The sequence below is a fragment of the Musa acuminata genome, chromosome BXJ3-4 (assembly GCF_036884655.1).
Source record: "Musa acuminata AAA Group cultivar baxijiao chromosome BXJ3-4, Cavendish_Baxijiao_AAA, whole genome shotgun sequence".
Lineage (NCBI taxonomy): Eukaryota > Viridiplantae > Streptophyta > Magnoliopsida > Zingiberales > Musaceae > Musa > Musa acuminata.
In genome coordinates, this window is record NC_088352.1 from 45460745 (window position 1) to 45482589 (window position 21845).

The following is a 21845-nucleotide window of genomic DNA, read 5'->3' on the forward strand; positions in this document are numbered from 1 at the left end:
CTAAGGATCAGTAAGGTCGAGGTTTGCTACAATGTAGGAACCTACACACCTTCTGAATTCTGTCCGATTATGGGACCATGACTGTGATCATCGGTAGCAGGTTTTGATGACGAGGGGTAAGTAAAGAGGCTTCGGTCATGAACAGAGAGTGGGAGCACTCTTGGCCCATTGCGTGCACCCAAATATCTGGAGATGAGCTAGCTATATTTATCTCCTCAGGTACGTTGGGTCGATTCATCGACGACTAATACTCCCAAGCAGTGGAACAATCGCCTGGGTCATGTGATGATGGCTGCAGCTGTGAAACCCATTCGCATAGGTTTACTACCATCACCGAGTCACAGCGGAGTACGGCCATGAAGCAGTCGCATGAAAACACGACGAGAACGGAAGTGGAAGTAACGTTCGATCGCTCTCTTTCGCCAAAGTCAAAAGGTGTGGGCAGGACGTGGGACATTTCGTGCATTAAGAGGGGCATAATATATGAATGGGCCGCAGTGCACGTGTGGGGTGGGGGGATGCGATACAGTACAGGTCCCGAATAATGGCGTTTAGGCGACCTGTCACAAGGTTTCTCCTTGTCACTCACTCCTTCCCTGCGATACAAACTTAACGGGGAAGGACAGGGCGTCGCAGCGTGACTGTCGACTCTCACATCACTCGTGAATTCGCTGCTCCCTTGTGGATCCCCTCTTCAACAACCTCTCTCTCTCTCTCTCAAATGCGTTGCAGCGAGAAGGGTGTAGCATTATATGGACGGTAGGGTGGAAGTTGGCGCTGACGATAAGCTTGCTATCGATATGAATGTGGGCATAGGTTCATGCACTTGCCCAGGGCGGGCCTTCGTGTCTCCCAGTTAGCTTGTCGAATACACTATTATTGAATGGCACAACACGATGGAATGCGCTATTTGTGTTGGTGGGTAATCATGCAATGCTGGGGTTGGTACCACTCTTTGCCGGCTCTCATATCCGACACTCTGCTGCAACTAAGAGCGAGTCGAAGTGCCAACCTTGGATTAATATAAGTAGTTTGGCAGGTTGCATCAGGAAAAGAATAGTGTGTATTCGAATCCATGTACACAAACAGAGAGGGATATCTCAGTTCATAATTCCTGACAAAGATAAAAGCGTGAAGAAGTTAACTTCGATATGAAGGAAACAAATTGACGCACAGAATCCCATGGTTTAATTCAACGTGACATGTTGGATAGAACGAATCCACGTGTCCTCAATTCTATCGAGAACCACAAAGGCCATTTTGCAGAGTCCCAAATGGCATTAGCTATGCGGGCTGTGAGTGAATGTTTCACCAAGACAATGACAAATTTAAGAGTACAAATCATCATCGTCGGCGGCAGCAGCTGACGTTGCAAAAGGGTCTGATCCTGTGGCGCCACCTGCGGCTTCGGAACGCTCAGAAAAACGGAACTCGCTTCCGAACCCCCTCGACTGCTGCAACGTCTGTGCAAATGCCTGGTACTTGCGAATGTCTGCGTCACTCACACTCCTGCGGGCAAACTTCATCGATTCCTCGAAATGAGCAGCCTTGATCTCTGCTACTTCATCAGCGTCGTCTTCCTCCATTGCCTCTGGATTCTCACTCTTCTTCCTCTCTCTTTCAATATCCTGCATGTTAGGATAGAGAAAGTCAATTTAAGCCTGAGAGTTTGGCCTATTCAATTTAGAAAATTTTGTAGCATCCGCAAGCAATTATAATATTATGAAGATAGTTGATATTCATGCTGTCAAAGTGCTGGAGGTGGGCCTTTGTAGTGTAACAAGAGTTATTTAACAAGACTTAAGGAGCTAATAAGAACTATAAGGTGAACGTAGATAAATGATATCAAGACACACAGGTTTATCTTTCTTGTATAACATGCACAACTTGCATCTCGACTAATGAGATCACATATGCAACAAAAAAAATGTATATATTACTTAGCATCAGAGACAGAATAATAAGATGAAAATGGTAATATTTCTGAGACGTATGACTTAGTAAACTACTGAATTATCAAGTGGAAATCCAATACTTCCTCAAAAAAGAGGAAAAAAGTCAATGCCCGAAACATTCAGGCAGCCATGCAGATTTTCCAGGAGCCTACCGAAAGAACTATTATTGCAGTTAAACTACTTTAAAATACAGTCCCAGAAATATCTAAAATGCTCGAGATATATTATATTGAACCAAAGGAAAAGAAGAGACAAATGATGAAGCAGAAGCCTACCTTTTCAATGTTTTCTCTAATGGCATACTTGCATGCACGTTGGCAAATTTCTGTAATATCGGCACCACTAAATCCTTGAGTGTACTTGGCAAGAGCCCTCAGGTCAACATCTTTCGATACAGGAGACTTTCTCAGGCAAGCTTTGAATATTTGGAGACGAGAGGCCTCGTCTGGTAAAGGAATATAAATCAATTGGTCCAGACGGCCTGGGCGAAGTAAAGCAGGATCTATGATGTCAGGCCTGTTGGTTGCCCCGATAATAAACACGGTTTTCTTTGCGTTCATGCCATCCATCTCTGTCAGCAGCTGATTGAGAACCCTATCAGCCGCACCTCCTGCATCACCGACACTGCTGCCTCTCTGATATAGTAGTGGAAAAATGATTAGTGTAGAACATACAATAAAGAAATGGCACAGGTTTGATGGCAATGATGGCTAACCTGGGTTGCAATGGAGTCGAGCTCATCAAAAAAGAGCACACATGGTGCTGATTGACGGGCCTTATCAAAGATTTCACGTACGTTTGCTTCACTCTCACCGAACCACATTGTCAGCAATTCAGGACCCTTGACACTGATGAAGTTTGCTTGGCATTCATTAGCAATTGCCTTGGCTAATAAGGTCTTTCCACAACCAGGCGGTCCATAAAACAAGACTCCCTTGGAGGGTGACATCCCAAACTTCTCAAACTTTTCAGGATGCTCAACGGGATATTGTACAGTCTAGGAAACAGCCCAAAAGGGAAAAAAAGAAAAGTCAACCAACCTTGTGAAACATTTTTTGTGTTAAGAAAACTACTATAACCATTCAACAAACTACCTCTTGCAGTTCCCTCTTGACATTGTCCAATCCACCAATATCATCCCAGGAAACATTTGGCACTTCAACGACCTGATAAATATAACCATCATTTTACAAGTTAAATATATATCTCAGGGAAAACAAAATCAAGCACCAAGTGCAAAACTTGCAAGACATAAAACATGATACACTCCATTTGGGTTTTGGATGCATGGCAAAAATCACAATTTTCAATAGCAAAATACAAGCTGCCAGTTTGATTGTCTGCATGTATAGAAGTTCTGGAGTTGAAAATTCCAACTTTAGTTAAAATTTTCCTGTTTCAAAATTTCCCATCCAAAACCCTTCCGACAACAAATGCTTGATAACGTAACACCAAAAGATAACATATTTGTGAAACAAAGAAAAGATGAAATCACAGTTTTGAGACTTGAAAGGACCAAAGCAAAGCTTACAGTTTCACGGAGAGCAGATGGATTGCTTGAGCCAAGGGCAGTCTTAAAATGTTCATTTGTTACAGCCATAGAGTTAAGAATCTCAGCATCAATAGATTCATCCTCTAAATCAATTATGTCCATCTTTTCACGTATACACTGGAGAGCAGCTTCAGTGCATAAAGCAGCAAGGTCAGCCCCTACGTATCCATGAGTGTCCTTAGCAATCCTTTCCAAATCAACCTGAATTGAATGGAAGTGTCATTTATTACCAACCAATATACAGCATTTACTATACAAAAGAACAATGGTCAAAAGAAATGATAGACAGTGGTCAATTACATCTTCAGATAGCTTCATGTTCTTGGTATGGATCCGAAGAACCTCCAAGCGCCCAACTTCATCTGGGACTCCAATGTCAATTTCCCTGTCAAACCTTCCAAATCTTCTCAGAGCTGGATCAATACTGTTTGGCCTGTTTGTAGCCCCAATGACAATTACATGAGAACGAGATTTTAGTCCATCCATCAACGTCAGAAGCTGAGATACTATTCGCCTCTCAACTTCCCCATTAGTCTTTTCCCTCTTAGGAGCAATGGAATCAATCTCGTCAATAAATATAATTGATGGTGCATTTTTCTCTGCTTCTTCAAAAGCTTTTCTCAAATTGCTCTCACTTTCACCAGCTAGCTTTGACATAATCTCTGGGCCATTAATGCAAAAGAAGAATGCTCCTGTCTCATTTGCAACGGCTCTAGCTATCAATGTCTTCCCAGAACCAGGTGGTCCATACAACAAAATACCTTTTGGTGGCTTGACACCAATCGACTTGAACAATTGTGGGTGTCTAAGAGGTAACTCCACCAGCTCTCTTATTTGAGCCATCTGTTTTCGGACACCTCCAACATCATCATAACCCACCTCATCAAGCCTATCCTCATCCTCCCTTTTTACAGGCTCTCCCTCACAGAAAATCTCCGTGTCAGGAGAAACAATACAGTACTCTGCAGGATCTGTTTCTATGACCTTAAATTCAACACTCCTCATACCTCCCCTGACAAGGAAAAGATCCCCTTTTCTAACGGGACGATATGCCTCCAAAAAATATGCTGCATAGAAAGAAATCAAGAATCTAATTAAGGAAACCACATATCAGCAGAAAATAAGAGGATCTAGAAAACTTCACAACATCAGAACTTGTGTTAATGGATGAACATGGAAACATTGAGTCAGCCTGAATGAACTACACCCCAAAATAAATTGCAAACAAGATATCAAATTTTTCATATGTACTCAATGGAACCATAATATCATGAACTTCTAGTCACATGCTGGAAATCATTAACACTGGACAAAGTTTCTACTTATCAACTGTTGATTTATTTTAAGACATATAAGATGAATGTTGACTTTTATATATGAAATCACCAGCAATGAGCATAGGCCTAAATTGCAAATTTTATCTTCTCTCATTTTAAGTTCTTTAACATTGTACATCCTTAGATAATTATATTTGTAAGAGATGTTCCCTGGATATGGTTCATTACTTCTTATTGTCTATTAAAACCATTATCTAGCCAGGAGAAACAGCATCATGAAAGCAAGACAATGATAAAATTTAGCTCAAAGTCAGGAACTACGTTAAAGGATGTTTCAATCAGTGTCCAATTAGCAGAATGCACCTCAAGACAAAGTGTCATCATCAAGGAGTAGCATAGAAATTAATCAGACCAAAATGTCATGAAACAAACATGAAGACAGGATCAGGATCACACATGTATGATCATGCAGCCAATGGAACATGATAAGCATAGGCAAGAACAAAATGAAGCATATATCTTAAATGAAACAATTCTGCTTTAAAAATATTAATACAAGCTCATGGCAGCCCTACCAAATAAAAGTACTTCAAGAAATTTAAGCAATGAGAATCAGAAGCTAGAATATCATGTATCTAGATTCTAGAAGATGATAGAAAATGTTAACAGCAAGGATTGAAGTTCTGGAAATGTTCAAGATGATAAAGTATGTTACAGCCAACGAGAACCACATGGAATTCTCCATGTTATGAGCATCAAGAAAATAAAGGCACTGTTTGGTTGGTTAGCTTATCTACTAAAATTTTGGAAATTAAGACTGCAGCTGATGATCGAAAGAGAAGCTATAAAAACAAAGGAAGCATACAAAACTGCTCAGGTTATAGAAGAAACTAATAAAATTTGCTATCATGCTGTGAAAATCCATCATAAAAGCTACTTAATTGTTTGAACTTAAATGTAATTTCCCTAGAAAATGCATAAAGTTTTAACTCATAGGAGACAATGTCGTATGCTTTAGTAAAAGAAATAGGGTAATGATTAACTAATGTAAATAAAGAAATCTATAGTGGCTTACTTATCAAATTTCAGTCCAATAAGTTTATTGTCACTACAATTGGCATTAAAAACTAGCTTGAGGTTCTACCTCTTCGTACTAATAAAAAGTTACTACGAATGTTACAATGATGTTCCTGAAAATAGAGACGGCTATATCACAATCCAACATTTAACAACTTTTTTAGATCTCTTCAGGTAACAAACGAAAGGGGTCACTCTTTTGACTGAAGTGTTAAACGGCCTACCAAGTTGTCAAAAGTTTTCCAAGAAAAATCAAAATACGAGACAAAATATTCTGATGTTAATAAAAATACAGATTACAAACAGTTCTCTTCAAGAAAAGATTAAAAAAACAATGTGTTAGAATATCATGTCACATGATTAGTTACGGTTTCTTTCCTCAAAAGCCATATTGTTGCGAACAGTACTGTCCCACTTCGTCAGTGTAATAGAAAATGTTAAGGAGGCATCAACCTTCAAAAAGAATCCGGTTAGCTAACAATGGACAGATCAAGGAAAACCGAAGTATTAAAAATTAAATAATGTTTTCCAAGTAAAAAAATTCAGAAAACTATCTATTGGTCTAGAAGGATTAACAATAGAAGTTGTAACAACCTTCACACATATTATAATAAAGACAATGCTACAAAAACCAGCAGTCTAAGACAAGAAGCTCTTAGTTAACTTATCAAATGCTTAAAGGAGAAAACTCACGCTTTAAATATGCATCAAAAAGATTTCCTGTGACTCCTTCAATCGTGTCATCAATTGGCAGTATGTGAACACGCTTCCCATACTTGACGTTTTGACATTGATGGACCGATACAACATCCCCAAGCCTTACCCTGAGGTTTGATCGGACAACCTTATTCATCCTGATTTTTGGCTCATCGCATGTATCATCAGCTAGAGCAATACAGATGGTATCCCTTCTTTTCTTTCCCTGTAGATAACAAATATCGGATAGAAAATATCAATTTAAAGAACTAAAGTCTAAAGAGAACACACGGTCTTGTGCTCAAGTTTCCTAAAATCATATGAATTTCAAAAATCCCCCATCTATGACACAAGGCTTATCTGATCAAAGGTCATATGAAACTCGGTTTTGCCATGCAAGTAGTCAAAACCACAAGCATAAGAAACCAAACGACATTACGGTGTCATAAACCTAATTTCTTGCAAAATGTTCAACCAGTTGAGCTACAACTGAGGTTTGATTAAGTAAACTAAACATTTCAATAGAGAATTACCTCATCAGAGCACACAATCCCTTGATAGAAACCCTAATAACTTACATACAATGCAAACCCTAGATCTTAATAGCTTACATAAAATACAAATCAAAGAAAACAAAGACAAAGAACGGGGTACCTTCAAGAGTATGGTGTCGCCGCGAAAGAGTTGCAGCTTCTCCATCGTCTCGGGATTCATCGACACCACCGAGTTATCATCGTTGGTAGCCTCATCCACGATCAAACGGTTAGGCGCCTTCTTTTTCTCAAGGATTGCCGTGCTATAATCTTTCTTACCCTTGCTGCACAAGATTTCCACCCCCAAATTAGAGAACCCATACAAGTCCGGATCAAACCCTAAGAATCCAGATCAGGAACACCCGACCAAAAAACCCAACGAGAAAGGAAAACTCACGGATCGGAAGAGGAAGCCCCGCCCTCGTTCGCCATCAGATCGAGATCGAGAGGAAGCGAGAAATATCCAAAGAAACGAACCCGAAACGAAGGCAGGGCGAGGAGTCACTTTATAGCCTCCGATGGGAGAGGAGAGCCGTATTCGTGCTAGCCAAGAAATGAGCTGTTCCTTTCTGACACTCACGATATTATTATGCGGTCGAGTAGATCCACCGTTCGTGTTGTACATCCGCGGACGCGTTAGGAGCATCCGGGCCGTTGGATGTCGATCATCACTGTGTCTCGAACTAAAAGAGAAGATCATGACCGTTTATTTAGACGCCGCTCAAGCGACCGGTTTGTAACTTTTGGGCCTTAATTGCGACGGTTCAAGTCATGCGGCAGTTGAACCCTTATTGGGCCTTATTAAGCTCGGCCCAATGACGGAGTGGCGCGCTAATCAACTGTGTTATGTGAATAGATGTGTTTGGTAGTAAGTACCATTGTGAGTTAGTTTGGTTTGGTCTTGACCTAAAGGTATAGGGGCATCCAAATAATTCTTGTGATAATCCTATATAAGGTAGTTGATATGGCACAGAGGTATCTGAGGTGGTCTTCATATGACTTTTGAGTATCCGATGTGATCCCGAGATTGGGTTGAGATGAAATCTGGCTCCATGGTGGATTCCTACACAGAGGTTAGCAACAGGGAGAGTATTCTAGAGTTGTATATAGTATAAGGGGTGTTTGGATAGAGATCCAATCCTTGGGCCAACATCGGGGGGTCAGCATTTATACCTGACTGGTTGACGGCCTCAATGGACCCCTTTTGGTCTTTTGTCTACTGGAGCAATAGGCCCGAATTTATTTTCCATGGAGGCTGATATAGAGGGCGGTGGGGCAACAGGCCCATATGACTTCCTGTGGACTAGTCCATGGGAGCCGATGGATCATAACTACCCCCACATCATTGTCTTATGGCAGGTGATTCGACACTTTCCTTCCTTGTTAGCGCCACTAGAGCGATTAGTTGACGGACGGGGATTAGTTGTTATAATACTCTATCATTTCTCCCCCTGCGAAAGCATGCTTGGGACTCTTGTAAGAGGGATTCAGAGAGTGTCGTCTAGCTTATCTGACATAGGAGCATTTAAGGTCTTATTTTGTGGGTCAGGTTTTTCTCAACTTATTTGTCTTAGGTGCATTGGGCTTTATGCCTCCATCATAGTGAATTTATCTGTACGTGGATTGAGTTTTCCCTTCATCATGATGGGAATTGGTAACGTGGGTTGGGTTTATTTGACCCATGAGCTTCGAGCATATTTGGCCGAATGTCTCTGCATTAACGGGTACCAGTGGTGTAGATCAGGTTTTGTCAACTCACATGCCTCGAGCACATTTGGCCCGAAGTTTTCATTAAAGTTAATTCATCTTAGCACTAGTCAGATTTCCTAACTAACACACTTCGGGTGCATTTGGCCTAAAGTCTCTATCATAATTGATTCATCTTAGCATAGGTTGGGTTTCCCAACTCATTCTCGTCGGGCATATTTGGCTCGAAGTTTCTACCATAGTAGATTCATCGTAGCACGGGCTGGGTTTCTCGACTCATATGCCTTGGACACATTTAAGCAAAAGTCACCATCGAAGCATATTCATCTTAGCATGAGTTGGATTTCTCGACTCACACACATCGGACATATTTGGTCTATAGTCTCTATCGTAACAAATTTATCTTAGCACAGGTCGAGTTTTCCAACTCACGCACCTCAAGCACATTTGGTCCGATGTTTCCATCACAGTGGATTCATCTTAGCATGAGTCAGGTTTCTCTACTTATGTACCTTGGGAACCTTTGGGCGCATTTGGCATAGAGTCTCTATCGTAGTGGATTCATCTTGGTGTAGGTCGGGTTTTCCAACTCACACACCTAGATTTGTCTTAGCACGAGTCAGGTTTCCGACTCACATGCCTTGGGTACATTTAGGTAGAAGTCTCCACCAAAGTGGATTCATCTTAGCATGAGCTGGATTTTTCAACTCACACACATTGGACACATTTAGCTTAAAGACTTTATCATAGTATATTTGTCTTAGCACAGGTCAAGTTTCCTGACTCACGCACCTCGAGCACATTTGACTCGATTTTTTCATTATAGTGGATTCATTTTATCATGGGTCAGTTTTCTTTACTTATATGCCTTAGGCACATTTGACTCAAAGTTTCTATCATAGCATATTTTTTCTCTTTTTTGTCGTGGTAGATCTTGGGGTCCCTATTGTGTTGGACCTTCAAATCTTTTTTTTGCAGTAGAGGATTTCTTCCCTTCTCCATTGTAGTGAATTTCTTCCTTTTTCTACCATAGTAGATTTTGGGATTTCTGCCATGTCTAGCCTTCAGTTCTTCTCTCCGTTATAGCGGATTTCTTACCTTTTTTATTATGACAGATTTTGGGGTCCCCTCTATGGTGGCCTTTTAACCATTCTCTCCATCATAGTAGATTTCTTCCCTTCTAAGTCGTAGTAGATCTCCAGGTTCTATTGTGGGCCTTTAATTATTCTCTCTGTCATAGCGAACTCTTCTCTTCTTTGTCATTGCGGATCTAATATAACTAGTTTTTGGAAGCAATAAAAATTCTTTTTACTATAAATTTAGTTCATGTGTAAGATACAACTTGCAACTCTTTGAATAACTCCTAACATACCTCAATCCACAGAAAATCAAAATTCTTCGGGTTCTTCGGTGCCCGAAAGAACGATAGTCACTTATCGCCTAACCGTGATAGAAACCAATTGAGCATGTTGGTTGTTCCGTTAATTATTATTTCTCTTTCATAGATCAAGGAGGATAAATCTCGATTATGGTGTAGACCTACCTTCTCAAGGTTTGCAGAATCAACCATTCTACTATTAACTAGCATCTTGTTTATATACACTTTAATGTTCCTCCCAATTTGATACTCGAACATTTTGTTCACTATTTTTTGGTATGTTACCCCGGCATTTTTTTGCCTAGAAGGTATAATTGTATAATAGTATACACCTCGATGATAAAGAAAGTGCATTCCTAATCTTAGTGTCATGACCCGGGCCTGATGGGCTAACTGGCCTATTAACTTCGCTTGGTCTAAACTACTAACCAAAATGCTTAAGTTAAAGTTGATAGTAGGACACTCATCAGACCCTTATAAGTCAATCTTAATCATTCCCACTTTCGATGTGGGACTAATCAGGGGTGTTACAATCACCCCCACTCGAAGGCTTGACCTTGTCAAGCCCCAACATAACTCAGATCAAACCTTAGCATAGTGCATGTGAGGCGTAGCCCAGTGGTGGCTCCACGTCGTGATGAGTCCTCTGACTCCGTCTACAGGTAGCCCTTTTCTACTCGAGCGACTCTGATACCAAATGTCATGACCCGGGCTTGATGGGCTAACTGGCCTATCAACTTTGTTTGGTCTAAACCACTGACCAAAATGCTTAAGCTGAAGTTGATAGTAATACACTCATCAGACCCTTATAAGTCAATCTTAATCCTGCCCACTTTCGATGTAGGACTAATCAAGGGTGTTACACTTAGTGTGTCATTCTAATCTGATTATAGCATGAGAACATTTTCCATAAATGTTAAGAGCTCATGACCCGAGGTGGCATCCATTAGTTAATCAATCTGAGAGAGAGGATAGCTAAATTTTAGAATTTGTTGATTTTGGTATAGTCAGCATATATTCTATAATTTCTATTAGATTTTTTGACTAGTACAACATTGGAAAGCCACTGAGGGTACTAGACTTACTAATAAATCCTTCCCCTAATAGCCTATCAATCTTATCGCTAATCAACCACTAGCATTCGGGAGAGAACTTGTGAGGCCTCTGCTTCATCAATCAAGCGTTGAGGGATATGTTCAAGCGGTGGTGGGCTACATCTAGATCTATGATTGTAATGTCTTTCGATAACTAGGAAAATACCTCGATTTTTTTTTTAAAGGAAGTTGATAAGACGTAAGCACTTCTCTTTGGGAAGCATCATTCCAACCTTGATGACCCGGTCGGGACAAGTCTTATCCAATGGTGCCTCGATAAACTACTTCATCAACAATTCATCAAATTTAGCTTTTTTCGATAGTAAGAGTATTATCAAATAGCATTATCGGGGACCTTCAACCAATTGAGAGTGAGTTGGCCAATGATTGCATTATATACCACGGGGATGACAACCACTATAAACTTGGTCATTACTATCTTGGAGTAGGGTTTCTCGCCAAATATCCCCTCCCAAGACGTGCTCGCCGATAATAATTCAAATTTGTCTTTCCACCAGACCTTGCGAGCAAGGTGAAGGTTCTTGAGGTTTCTTAATGAACCTCCTGAGGTGCTCCTGATGAATAAGTTCTTCGATTTAGTCTTTCAAATCTCGACACTCTTTTATGTCATAGTCATAATTTTAATAGAAATAATAATATTTTAATTTACTCTTCTTCTCAAAAGGTGTCCACATTAACAATGGGTCTTTCAAGAATATCTTCATCTTTATTTGCAAGAAGACATCGGTCCTTGTTATGTTTTGGGGAGTCGACCCGGACCTTAGGTGAGATATTTTCTAGTCGACCCTGCTTCCTCTATCGTGATGAGCGCGAGACCCTGCTTACTTGAGATCATTGCTTTCACGATTATGTACAGGTTAGCTCGCTAGAGGATCTCGAGTATCATTATTGGTGGTCTTTCCACTAATAACCAGAAAAAGCAATAAGGCTAGAGGACTATCATAAAAGCTTATATCACGAGGGAGGGGTGGGCTTCTTGCATGTCTCAGATTTCACTAGTGAACTGCATGATGAAATTGGAGATGGTTTTGTCCTCCCTCTATCTCGGCTCAAGTAGCATTATCATAGATGGCCTTAAGCGTATGTTCCCAAGTCAGTGAAGTTCATATTCTTTTGCGAGTTGAGTGAAATAATAAATAGAAAATGACTTCAGGCAACTCTACCACTCCTTGTCGAGCCCCTTAGCATCGCTGGGAATGCTCGACATATCAGAGCATCCAATACACTGTATAATGATATTTAAGCATGGAAAGCTATGCTCTAATGGGTCAAAGATATCATTTGAATGTCTCCAATAGGAGGTGGATGTGCGTCGAGATTGGTTTCTCGATGATTTGAGCAAATGGAGAGCGACTTGAGGTGGGATCATCCATATCTTCCCCTTTAGACTATTGGAACTCTTGACTCATTTCATCCAAGTACTAGTCCATCTACTATAAATGGGCTCTCAAGGAGTCATCTATTAAATATGTTGATTGGGTTGCCAATTTGAGTATGGTTGGGCCCTAGTATGATGACGCATTGAATTCTATAATCTGGGAGCAAGGAGCCCCCTTTGCTAGTAGTTTAACGAGTCTGAGATAGTCATAAGCATTAGTGTTGAGTCAATTGGGGGGACCTCGATGGACGCAAGTGTCAGCGATGGTTGAGACATTGGTCACGATTGCAATAGATGCATAATTTATTGAGCTAGCTAGGGCGGGAGCAGAATAATTGCTTGATGCCCGTGAGCTCCTATACTTTGTGTAAAAGGCTTTGGAATACTTTAGCGGGACAACCATATGTTTCAACTTCATCCCTAGAGATAGATCTCTAGGTCATTGAATAGATGTCAGTATTACCTAGCTGTCTAAGTAGAGGTGGATGCATCCACCTGGGAAAAGGAGGACAGCTACCCACCTTATATAAAGGTACTATGGTTGGTGGTAGAGTTTTCTTACTGGAAGCCTTGTTGAGAATGTTCAAGGGTGGATATTGCTATGACATTCAAGGCTCTCCTTCTAGCACCAAAAAATTGAGAAGAAAGTACTATCGACCGTGAGTTAGTCTAGCTTGGCCTTGACCCAAAGGTGTAGGGGCATCTAAAGAACTTTCGTGGTAGTCCTACGAGGCTATTGATATGACACCGAGGTATTCGAAGTGGCCTTCGAGTGGCTTTTGAGTGTTCAAGATGGCCCCGAGGCTGGGCCGAGATGGAATTTGACTCCTCTATGGGTTCCTATACAGAGGTAACGTTAGGGGGAGTTTCCTGACCCGATCCCTCCGATACTTAAGGGGTTTTTGATGAGAGGTTCGACTCATGGGTCAACATTGGAAGTCGACCTTTATATATGATCGATTAAGGGAATCCTATGTAATAACCTCAACGAAATCATGACAACCCCCTCCCCTCCCCCATTTTCCTTTGGTTTCTTATCCACGGGGGTCACAGGTCCAAATGGCCTCTCGTGGACTTTTGTCCATAGAGGTCGATAGTGAAGTAGCAAGCTCGAAAGATCTCTCATGGATTATTGTCCATTGGAGCCAACAGAACCACCCAAATGATCTTCCATGGACTATAATCCACATACTATAACCACCCCCACCTCATTGATTGTCAAAATACTTTTTATCAAAATATAAAAGGCCCTCTCTATTAAGATATATTAGGCCTAAAACTTGAGCCTCTCGACAAAATGGTCCAAAAATAATCTATATGAAATGAAACGAGTATATGTATATTAATTCCTTGCGAGTGAGTAGATATAATATGTTATTTATTTACTAATTTATATATCAATTTATATTTCATCAATATGCTATGCGGGCTCCACAACAAAGATGCCTTCGGTGCATCTTCGACTTTATATTCTTTCTGCTCATCACACAGTATCCAGCTGTGTCACAACACAATGTTACGAAAGACTATCAAATGAAAACACGTTAATTTGCACTTCCTCTTGCTGATTTCCGAGTCCATTTGCAATTTGGCATCCTATGAACCATGAGAACAATTGCCAGCTAAAAAGCCTTGCGTACACACTCAATATTCACATGGATTACTTTGTCATTTTCCTCTATATTATATGTAGTTTGCTTGATCTCTCGATCTGCTTCTTACCTATAAATACTCCACCCTAACACTAAACTCTCCATCACAAGCGAGCAGTAGCAGTACTCGATTTAGCGTGCAAAGTACTGCCGCAGAAGCCATGGCATCCAAGGCCTCAGCATCGGCAGCCCTCTTCCTTGTTCTCAACCTTGTCTTCTTTGCACTCACCAGTGCTTGTGGCACCACTTGCACCCCCGCCACTAAGCCCCCACCGAGCTCTTCCCACGGCAAATGCCCAGTCGACACCCTCAAGCTGGCCGCCTGCTCCAACGTGCTCAATGGCCTGATCAAGGTCGGCGTCGGCAAGTTCCCGAAACAGCCGTGCGAGTGCTGCACTCTGCTCGATGGCCTCGTCGACCTCGAGGCCGCCGTGTGCCTTTGCACTGCTATCAAGGCCAATGTCCTTGGCATTCATCTCAACCTCCCCATCAACTTCAGCCTTCTCCTCAACTACTGCGGTAAGAAGGCTCCCACCGGTTTCCAGTGCCCTTGAGCTCCCCCTGCAGATCACATCATCGATCCTCTTTGCCGTGGTGAAGTTTATTGAGCATTCATTGTGTCTTTACTTCCTTTGTTTTGCTTTTGATGACGAAAGTGTGAGTGTTGATATGAAGGGCAATTGCTGCTTCATGTAATGTACCTGTCATTCCCTTTTAATTCACAGCTTGTTGAGTACCCTCTCGGGATGTAATGAGATCAATGCAATATGAAATATCTGCTGCATTCACATGCTCTTCATGAATTGTACAATGATAATAAATATTTATTTAGCTAAGAAAGACTGGTTTTCACAGGTCAAACTGCACAATGGCACCTTTAATGGATGCTGGTTGATCACAAATGCTACACACTAGAAAAGAATTGCAATTACAAGATTACACCAGACACGAAACAGTACACATCAACACTCGACTGACCCATATTTTGCTGCATGAAAAGCAAACCAAATTGCTCAAACTGGAGAACATGCACGAACACCATGGTTGATTGGGACCTTCAAAGGAGCAGAAAGGACAGATGACTCCGATGAAGATGAACACCGGGAACTAAGGGCACTGGAACTCAGCGGGGACCTTCTTGCCACAGTAGTTGACGAGAAGGCTGAGGTTGATGGGGACGTTGAGGTTGATGCCAAGGATATTGGCCTTAAGCGCGGTGCAAATGCACACAGCAGCCTCGAAGTCGAAGAGACCTTCGATGAGGGAGCAGCACTGGCATGGCTGCTTCGGGAACTCACCGTCACCGACAGTGATGAGGCCATTGAGCACATTGGCGCAGGCGGCCATTTTAAGCGTGTCAACAGGGCATTTGCCGTAGGAAGGCTTTGGTGTGGGCTTGGGGCGCTTAGGCGTCGGTGCTGGGCAAGTGCCGCAGCCACTGGTGAGTGCAAGGAAGAGGAGGTTGAGGACGAGAAAGAGGCCAACTGACGCTGAAGCTTTCGCTGCCATGGCTACCTTCTGCTTCTGCCGAAATGATGTGCTTTGTGATGAATAGCTTGGTAATAGAGTAGAGTATATATAGATTGGAAGAGGCTAGTGAGGGTAATATGCTACAATTGTTACAGAGAGAAGATGACAAGGGAAGCCATGTAGATGATGATGAATCCGGTGGGCGAGGTGGTTTAGCTGGCAAGTATGTGATGGTGAGGAGAAATCCAAGTTGCAGCTCATCGTAGATCTCTTGCTGGTACAGCACACAACATTGGGACATGTGTTTTACTTGTTGCAACTTCATCACTGATCAATATGACAGTGGCGAGGACATGAAACGATACGTAGTGACAGAGAAAATAACAAGGTTCATGCATGTATGCCCATGCAGAAAACATACGCCACGTACGGGTCATCAAGAAGATAATATAAAGCAAATCATCTCTCTCTCTCTCTCTCGAAAATAGCCAACTTGTGGTTTCAGCAATGGCATCGATATCCGAAGAATCCAAGGAACATATCCTCCACAAAGTTATAGAGAGTTTATAGTATAAAAGCAAAAGGTATTTACCAATATTTGACATTCAATACTGTAATATTGGATGTCTTTTGGTCCAATACTATAATATTTGACAGGACTTGTCACCACATGACTTAGATAAGGAATCCCAGCGCTGTGAATGATGGAAAAGCTGAGGCACATCAGAACAATTTTGACATCAGGATTGGATCGGAAATGTCGAGCAAGAAAAAGAAATAGAGTTACAAAATTAGGGAACTGTGACTCTCGTGATACTTGCACAGCTTATCAAGCTTGAAAGTTTTTGTTCTTTGTCAGGTACTTGATGTTGGCTTGCTGTGAATTCACCTCATTCATTGGAAAGAAGCAGCGTAAATTTCATGAATCATGCAGCACAAAAGCTCAGTTAAACTCCAATATGATCTTGGGAACTAAGAACACCATTATGAGTGAAACAGGCTAATTGACTTCCAAAGCTAAACGTAAACCTAAACACTGAGTGCTAAAACATGACGCTGGAATAAAACCTAGTAAGTTAATTAAGATGACAGAGAGAACCAGAAGGAGGGTTCTTCCCACAGGTAATGAGCAGCTGAAGTGCCAGTGGTATATAGATGTCGAGGTTTAGTATCCTCAGCTTAATGGCGGTGCAAAGGCACACTGCAGCCTCCAGCTCCAGCAGTCCATGCAGCACCGGGCAGCACACGTTCTCGGCCGGGTTGCCGGCGCCCAGGTGCACCAGGCCTCCCAGCACGTCGAGGCACAGCCCCAGCTTGAGATGATCCAACGAGCACGTGGCCGGAGGCGAGGCCCCTGGAAGGCCACCCCCACCTTCCACCGGTGGCAGCACCCTCGGCGGTCTCCTCAGCGCAGGAGGCCAAGGGAGCGACGGCTGGGAGCACGAGTCGCATGCGAATGCCTGCGGCAACGCCATGGAGACGATGAGGAAGAGCCAGGTCGTGGTCTTGGAGGCCATGGAGGTCGGATGTGGAGGAGGAGAAGAAGGGCTTAAGAGCTTTTGAAGGCCTCTCTGCAAGCATGCATGCATGCCCGTGAACGTATATTCAATTCCTTGGATCTTAGTAATGCATGCGAGCACGAATTAACAAGAAGAAAGAGAGGGAGAGACTCCGCCTCGGGTTGTGAATTCTATTGTGCTGGTCATGAGGATTCTGTTCTCGAGCAGTCCGTGAGTTCTCCTCCGATCCGTCACCCCTGCAGAGTCCCCATTGCTCTCACTCGCATTGCATGTCATTTCAACCCAATTGACAAAGAAAAGGCCATTGATGAGCAGAATGATACATAATGCTCATTAGTTGCGTATAAAAGCTGTTTATATGAGAAAGAATTAACTGAAGAAAACAATAATCTTCCAAAAGTTTGGATAAGTAATAATAAAATAAAACTCATAATGCAATTTCCTTGAAATTATTACCCGAATCTTTTTTATTTCTTTTCTCGTCTTATATCATAGCATTTCCAGAAACAAGATCCACGGATTTCTCTCTCTCTCTCTCTCTGTCTCTCTCACTGTGCACTTGTTTGAGCTGTACTACTCTTTCGTGGACAGAGGATTTGGAGTTCTCTGTGATTGATTGTGGCATCGGATAGCTTTGGCGAGGAAGCAAGAAATAAAAGAATCGGTGGCAGCAGCGCAGCAGTTTAGATTTTCTAACAGGTGAGCTGTGAGGACAGCGAGGATGTTGTCTTGACGGAAGAGAATACAGGCGTGACAGTGTGTGGGGTGTGTGGCCGCGCTGCAAGATACGTCCGTGAACTCTCTCTCTCTCTCTCTCTCTGCCGCTCATGGAAACCCGTGAACTCTCTCTCTCTCTCTCTCTCTCTCTATCGTCTCTCTCTCTCTGGCGGCTCTACTTGGTTGGAAACCCTACAAATTCAAGTACAGCTGTAGCATATGATCCAGATAGATGACGACGTGACTCCACAGGGAAGAAAGGAAGAGGAACACCCAATGAGATCTGAGAATGAATTGTGCACTATCTCAATGTCAACAAACTATAACTATCCCACATATATAAGTAATTCTCTACAGTGAAAAGACAGTTACTCTCAGAATGTTTTGGCACTTCATCAGCAAACCATAACATGGATTGGCCCATTAATTTCGTTTCTCGGTGTCTCGTTAATCGGAACTCGATACGGGACATCCAATCAAAACCTAAATAATGGCGTGAGATGGGATCTCAATCAACATGACAATGACGTGACGTTCTTTGGCATGTCTAGTGCAGTGTACTGAAAGATTCCAATTAGCATGATAATGACGTGATATTATCTATGAATGCTCACTCGGGTGTCCAATCATCTTACCATCTAAATTCCTCGTTGATGTCACAGTTTGGGACCCGTAAACGGAGGTTATCTTTGAGTGTGTACTCATCGCTAATCTCTTCGTGAAAGACTCACTTTGTTGATCTTTGATTTAATCATCAAAGAGATCTTCTCGGACATATCAACAGTGTAATTTTACATGATATCTCAACCTGCACGAGTCAACTATCAAGAGAACAAAATGCAAGCGAACGATCGGCTTGAATATTATCAATGGCATCCAATTTTCAAACGTTATTATTCGGAAAACGAGTTAGTCAAGTCACATTCACTACTAAATTAATTTTATGACTAATTTTATCTCTATACTCAAAAAATTATATTGAAATCTTTATAATTCTAAGAATAAAATAAATAACCTCAGTTGCCTTAACATCATCAACTACAATGACGCAAAACACAACTCATGGCACCACGTGCCAGATTGATACGAGAGTGATGAGCAAACAGATAATTTCAACATCTATTATGTTTTCAGCAATTTTACCGATAAAAAGGAAGGGATGTTGAAATTATTTTTTTGTCCATCATTTTCGTGTTGATTCAGTATGCGATGTCACATATTGTGTTTTTCATTAATACAGCCGACGATGTTAGGGCAAATGAAATTATTTTAGAATTATAAGGATTTTAATATAATTTTTTAATTACATGGATCATGATACTAATATGATCGAAGTATAATGGATAATATATAATTAGCCCTTGGTTTTATGACAAAAAAATTACTTTTAATTTGTTATATATATTTTCTTTCATCAATCTTGAAAATGTAATCATCAATTGTTTTGGAAAAAAAAAAAGGTCTAACGGTTACCACATCATTAGCAAACTTTGACCTAGAAAGGTACATTGCTTTGTGCGTGTTACAGAAGAAATAATAAGATCGACATGATCGCATTGGCATTATCTAACCAACATGACTTGGGCATCGAGTGATGTGATCAACATGACAGGTTGCACATTAGTGTCACACAATCGAACCTTTGGGTCTTGTGAAGTAACGTAGTTGACACCAAATAGGTCCTATGTGGTATACACATTACCTCTCTAAGATTTTACGTTCTCCAGCCAGCTAGTCACTCCCGTCGTTTGATCTGTGCCATGTTTCAAGAGACTACGAATCCCAAATTTGACGTGAGCTAATAGTAAGTATAATCAAAATCAGCTCCTCACGCTCGCACAAGTCATGCATCATACGAACGTAATGGCACCAAACACCCACTATAAAATGGGGTCACATGTACACCACAGACGAGTCCGATGACTTAAGTATTGGATAGGTAGTGTTGGGAGTACTCCGAAGAAGTTATGTAGGATTCAACAATCACTCCATGCATGATTCATTCAAGACTTTGACTCATCTTATATCAAGCTTAAGATTGTTTTATTGGCTTTATTGGATTCATTCAAACTAAGCTTAAGATAACTTTGACTCGTATTATATATATCAAGTGGTTTTTCTATTGGTGAAGCTGTGAAAACTGGATGATAGCAAAGACGATAAATTCAGCTAGGAATTCACCAAATGATTGTGTACTTTGGCATCACAAGCATGTTATATGATATGTTTTGGTCTCTATAAAAAAATCAATTAAACCAAATTTACTTTTTTTTTTTTTTTGCTTTTGTTCAAACAATGCCTTTTAGGGTTCCCACCTGAGTAAGCAATCAATTACAATGATAAAGTTGAGCAATATTAGCAACACAAGAGGGATATAGTCATTTAGATATCATTCCTTTCCTCCGAAATAGGTTGATCGAGTACATAGCCATATCACTACCATAGTTGAAATCTTTCATGACTTCTGTAACATGAAAATTCATGGATGGTGTTTCTTGGAGGTGGATGATGACTCAAATACTATATCGAGTCACGTAACTCTAATATAGCCATGTTGGGTATAAAAAGGTATATGAATCTAACACGTATTATAATTAAAGTATGTTATATGTATGACAAAATCTACTAATTTGAGAGCAAATTGATGGATCGTTGATAGAACATGTAATCTATGAACAAACAAATACACACATCATGCATTGATAGTTAAGCAAAACTACAATATATGGAGTACGTACACGTACTGGTAAAATGATAACACCTTATTTGGCACCCACAGATTGTCCTTATTATGACTGGGGATAAAGGCTTTAGCATTAAGCCTCCACCAACTAAATAATCGAAGTGGATACACACGAGTACATGGCTGTCGCAACGAAGAAGAACACGAGATCATGGCTGCAACTCAAGCGCACAGGTAGCCATAGGGGACCTTCTTGCCGCAGTAGTTGAGGAGGAGGGTGAGATCGACGTCGACGTTGAGGCTGATGCCCAAGATGTTGGCCTTGATGGCGGTGCAGAGGCACAAGGCGGCTTCGAAGTCGGCGAGGCCCTCGATGAGGCTGCAGCAGGGTTTCTTGGGCGGGGTGCCGATCTGGAGGTTGATGAGGCCGCCGAGCACGTTGGCGCAGGCGCCCAGCTTGACCGTGTCGATGGGACAGGAAGGCATGCCGGGTTTGGGAGTCGGTTTGGGTCTGGGCGAAGGCTTGGGCTTCATCGGAGGTGGCGGGCAGTAGCTGGAGGAGACCAAGGTGAAGAAGAGGAGGCTGAGGCAGAGGAGTAGAGCGGTGGAGGAAGAAGCCATCTCCTGTCGAGTAACTTGGACGAGGAACGGAAGGAATACGTAGGAGTGTACTTTGGCTTGGGAGTGGAGCAATGAGAAGTTAGGGTTTTATAGAGAAGTACTGCGATTTGTGGTACAGTGGCAATGCATGTGAGCAGGTGGGCCAGACATGCAAGCTGGAGATTGGAGATAGGGTTCGGTGCTTCGTCCTGTAGCGCTTTGTGCCGCATGCGCTCGTCATGGTTCTGCACTGTGATCTTTCCACCATTATTCACCGATTCAAACCCCTCTCTCTCTCTCTCTCTCTCTCGCTCACGGACGGGGAGAGGGAGAGAGAGAGAGAGAGAGAGAGAGAGAGAGAGAGAGACTGTGGCAAGCTTCAGTCCTTAAAGGTGAAAACTGAACACAAGACTGTATCACAATTTAAACAATGAACACGATTAAGCAAGCCAATCACAACAACCACATATCGAACTTTCTTGGGTTTTACCCAAATCACTGTTATGAACTTTGTTGGAGTTTCCCAGCATTTGGC

The 21845-nt window shown here is 41.8% G+C and overlaps 5 protein-coding genes across 5 annotated transcripts; 1 reads left to right on the forward strand and 4 right to left on the reverse strand.

The window, feature by feature from the left end:
- Positions 1-1132: 1132 nt before the first annotated feature.
- LOC103982630 (cell division cycle protein 48 homolog) lies at positions 1133-7637 on the reverse strand. Its single transcript, XM_009399614.3, has 9 exons — positions 7488-7637; positions 7212-7374; positions 6555-6783; positions 3808-4574; positions 3487-3708; positions 3050-3121; positions 2671-2952; positions 2231-2590; positions 1133-1628 (listed from the first exon to the last, which is right to left on the reverse strand). Exons 1-9 carry the CDS (start codon positions 7520-7522, stop codon positions 1329-1331), a joined length of 2430 nt encoding a protein of 809 aa, XP_009397889.2. The 5' UTR covers positions 7523-7637; the 3' UTR covers positions 1133-1328.
- A 6770-nt stretch (positions 7638-14407) lies between these two features.
- Positions 14408-15108, forward strand: LOC103982629 (14 kDa proline-rich protein DC2.15). The gene has a single exon (XM_009399613.3). It carries the CDS (start codon positions 14482-14484, stop codon positions 14872-14874), a length of 393 nt encoding a protein of 130 aa, XP_009397888.2. The 5' UTR covers positions 14408-14481; the 3' UTR covers positions 14875-15108.
- Positions 15109-15182: 74 nt separating this feature from the next.
- LOC135636836 (14 kDa proline-rich protein DC2.15-like) lies at positions 15183-15874 on the reverse strand. Its single transcript, XM_065148921.1, has one exon. The coding sequence runs from the start codon at positions 15827-15829 to the stop codon at positions 15428-15430; it is 402 nt and encodes a 133-aa protein (XP_065004993.1). The 5' UTR covers positions 15830-15874; the 3' UTR covers positions 15183-15427.
- An 845-nt stretch (positions 15875-16719) lies between these two features.
- LOC135636835 (cortical cell-delineating protein-like) lies at positions 16720-17619 on the reverse strand. Its single transcript, XM_065148920.1, has 2 exons — positions 17461-17619; positions 16720-17361 (listed from the first exon to the last, which is right to left on the reverse strand). The coding sequence occupies exons 1-2, from the start codon at positions 17584-17586 to the stop codon at positions 16867-16869; spliced, it is 621 nt and encodes a 206-aa protein (XP_065004992.1). The 5' UTR covers positions 17587-17619; the 3' UTR covers positions 16720-16866.
- A 3080-nt stretch (positions 17620-20699) lies between these two features.
- Positions 20700-21397, reverse strand: LOC135636837 (14 kDa proline-rich protein DC2.15-like). The gene has a single exon (XM_065148922.1). It carries the CDS (start codon positions 21329-21331, stop codon positions 20933-20935), a length of 399 nt encoding a protein of 132 aa, XP_065004994.1. The 5' UTR covers positions 21332-21397; the 3' UTR covers positions 20700-20932.
- Positions 21398-21845: the final 448 nt, after the last annotated feature.

Excerpts from the sequence above, each read along its gene's own strand:
- LOC103982630 (XM_009399614.3), bottom strand. The coding sequence starts at position 7,522 with ATGGCGAACGAGGGCGGGGCTTCCTCTTCCGATCC. Across the intron at positions 7,375-7,487 it reads GGGGCTTCCTCTTCCGATCC|CAAGGGTAAGAAAGATTATA; the intron begins GTGAGTTTTCCT and ends AATCTTGTGCAG. Across the intron at positions 3,122-3,486 it reads CATCTGCTCTCCGTGAAACT|GTCGTTGAAGTGCCAAATGT; the intron begins GTAAGCTTTGCT and ends TATATTTATCAG.
- LOC103982629 (XM_009399613.3), top strand. The coding sequence starts at position 14,482 with ATGGCATCCAAGGCCTCAGCATCGGCAGCCCTCTTCCTTGTTCTCAAC.
- LOC135636836 (XM_065148921.1), bottom strand. The coding sequence starts at position 15,829 with ATGGCAGCGAAAGCTTCAGCGTCAGTTGGCCTCTTTCTCGTCCTCAAC.
- LOC135636835 (XM_065148920.1), bottom strand. The coding sequence starts at position 17,586 with ATGACATGCAATGCGAGTGAGAGCAATGGGGACTCTGCAGGGGTGACG. Across the intron at positions 17,362-17,460 it reads AATTCACAACCCGAGGCGGA|AGAGGCCTTCAAAAGCTCTT; the intron begins GTCTCTCCCTCT and ends GCATGCTTGCAG.
- LOC135636837 (XM_065148922.1), bottom strand. The coding sequence starts at position 21,331 with ATGGCTTCTTCCTCCACCGCTCTACTCCTCTGCCTCAGCCTCCTCTTC.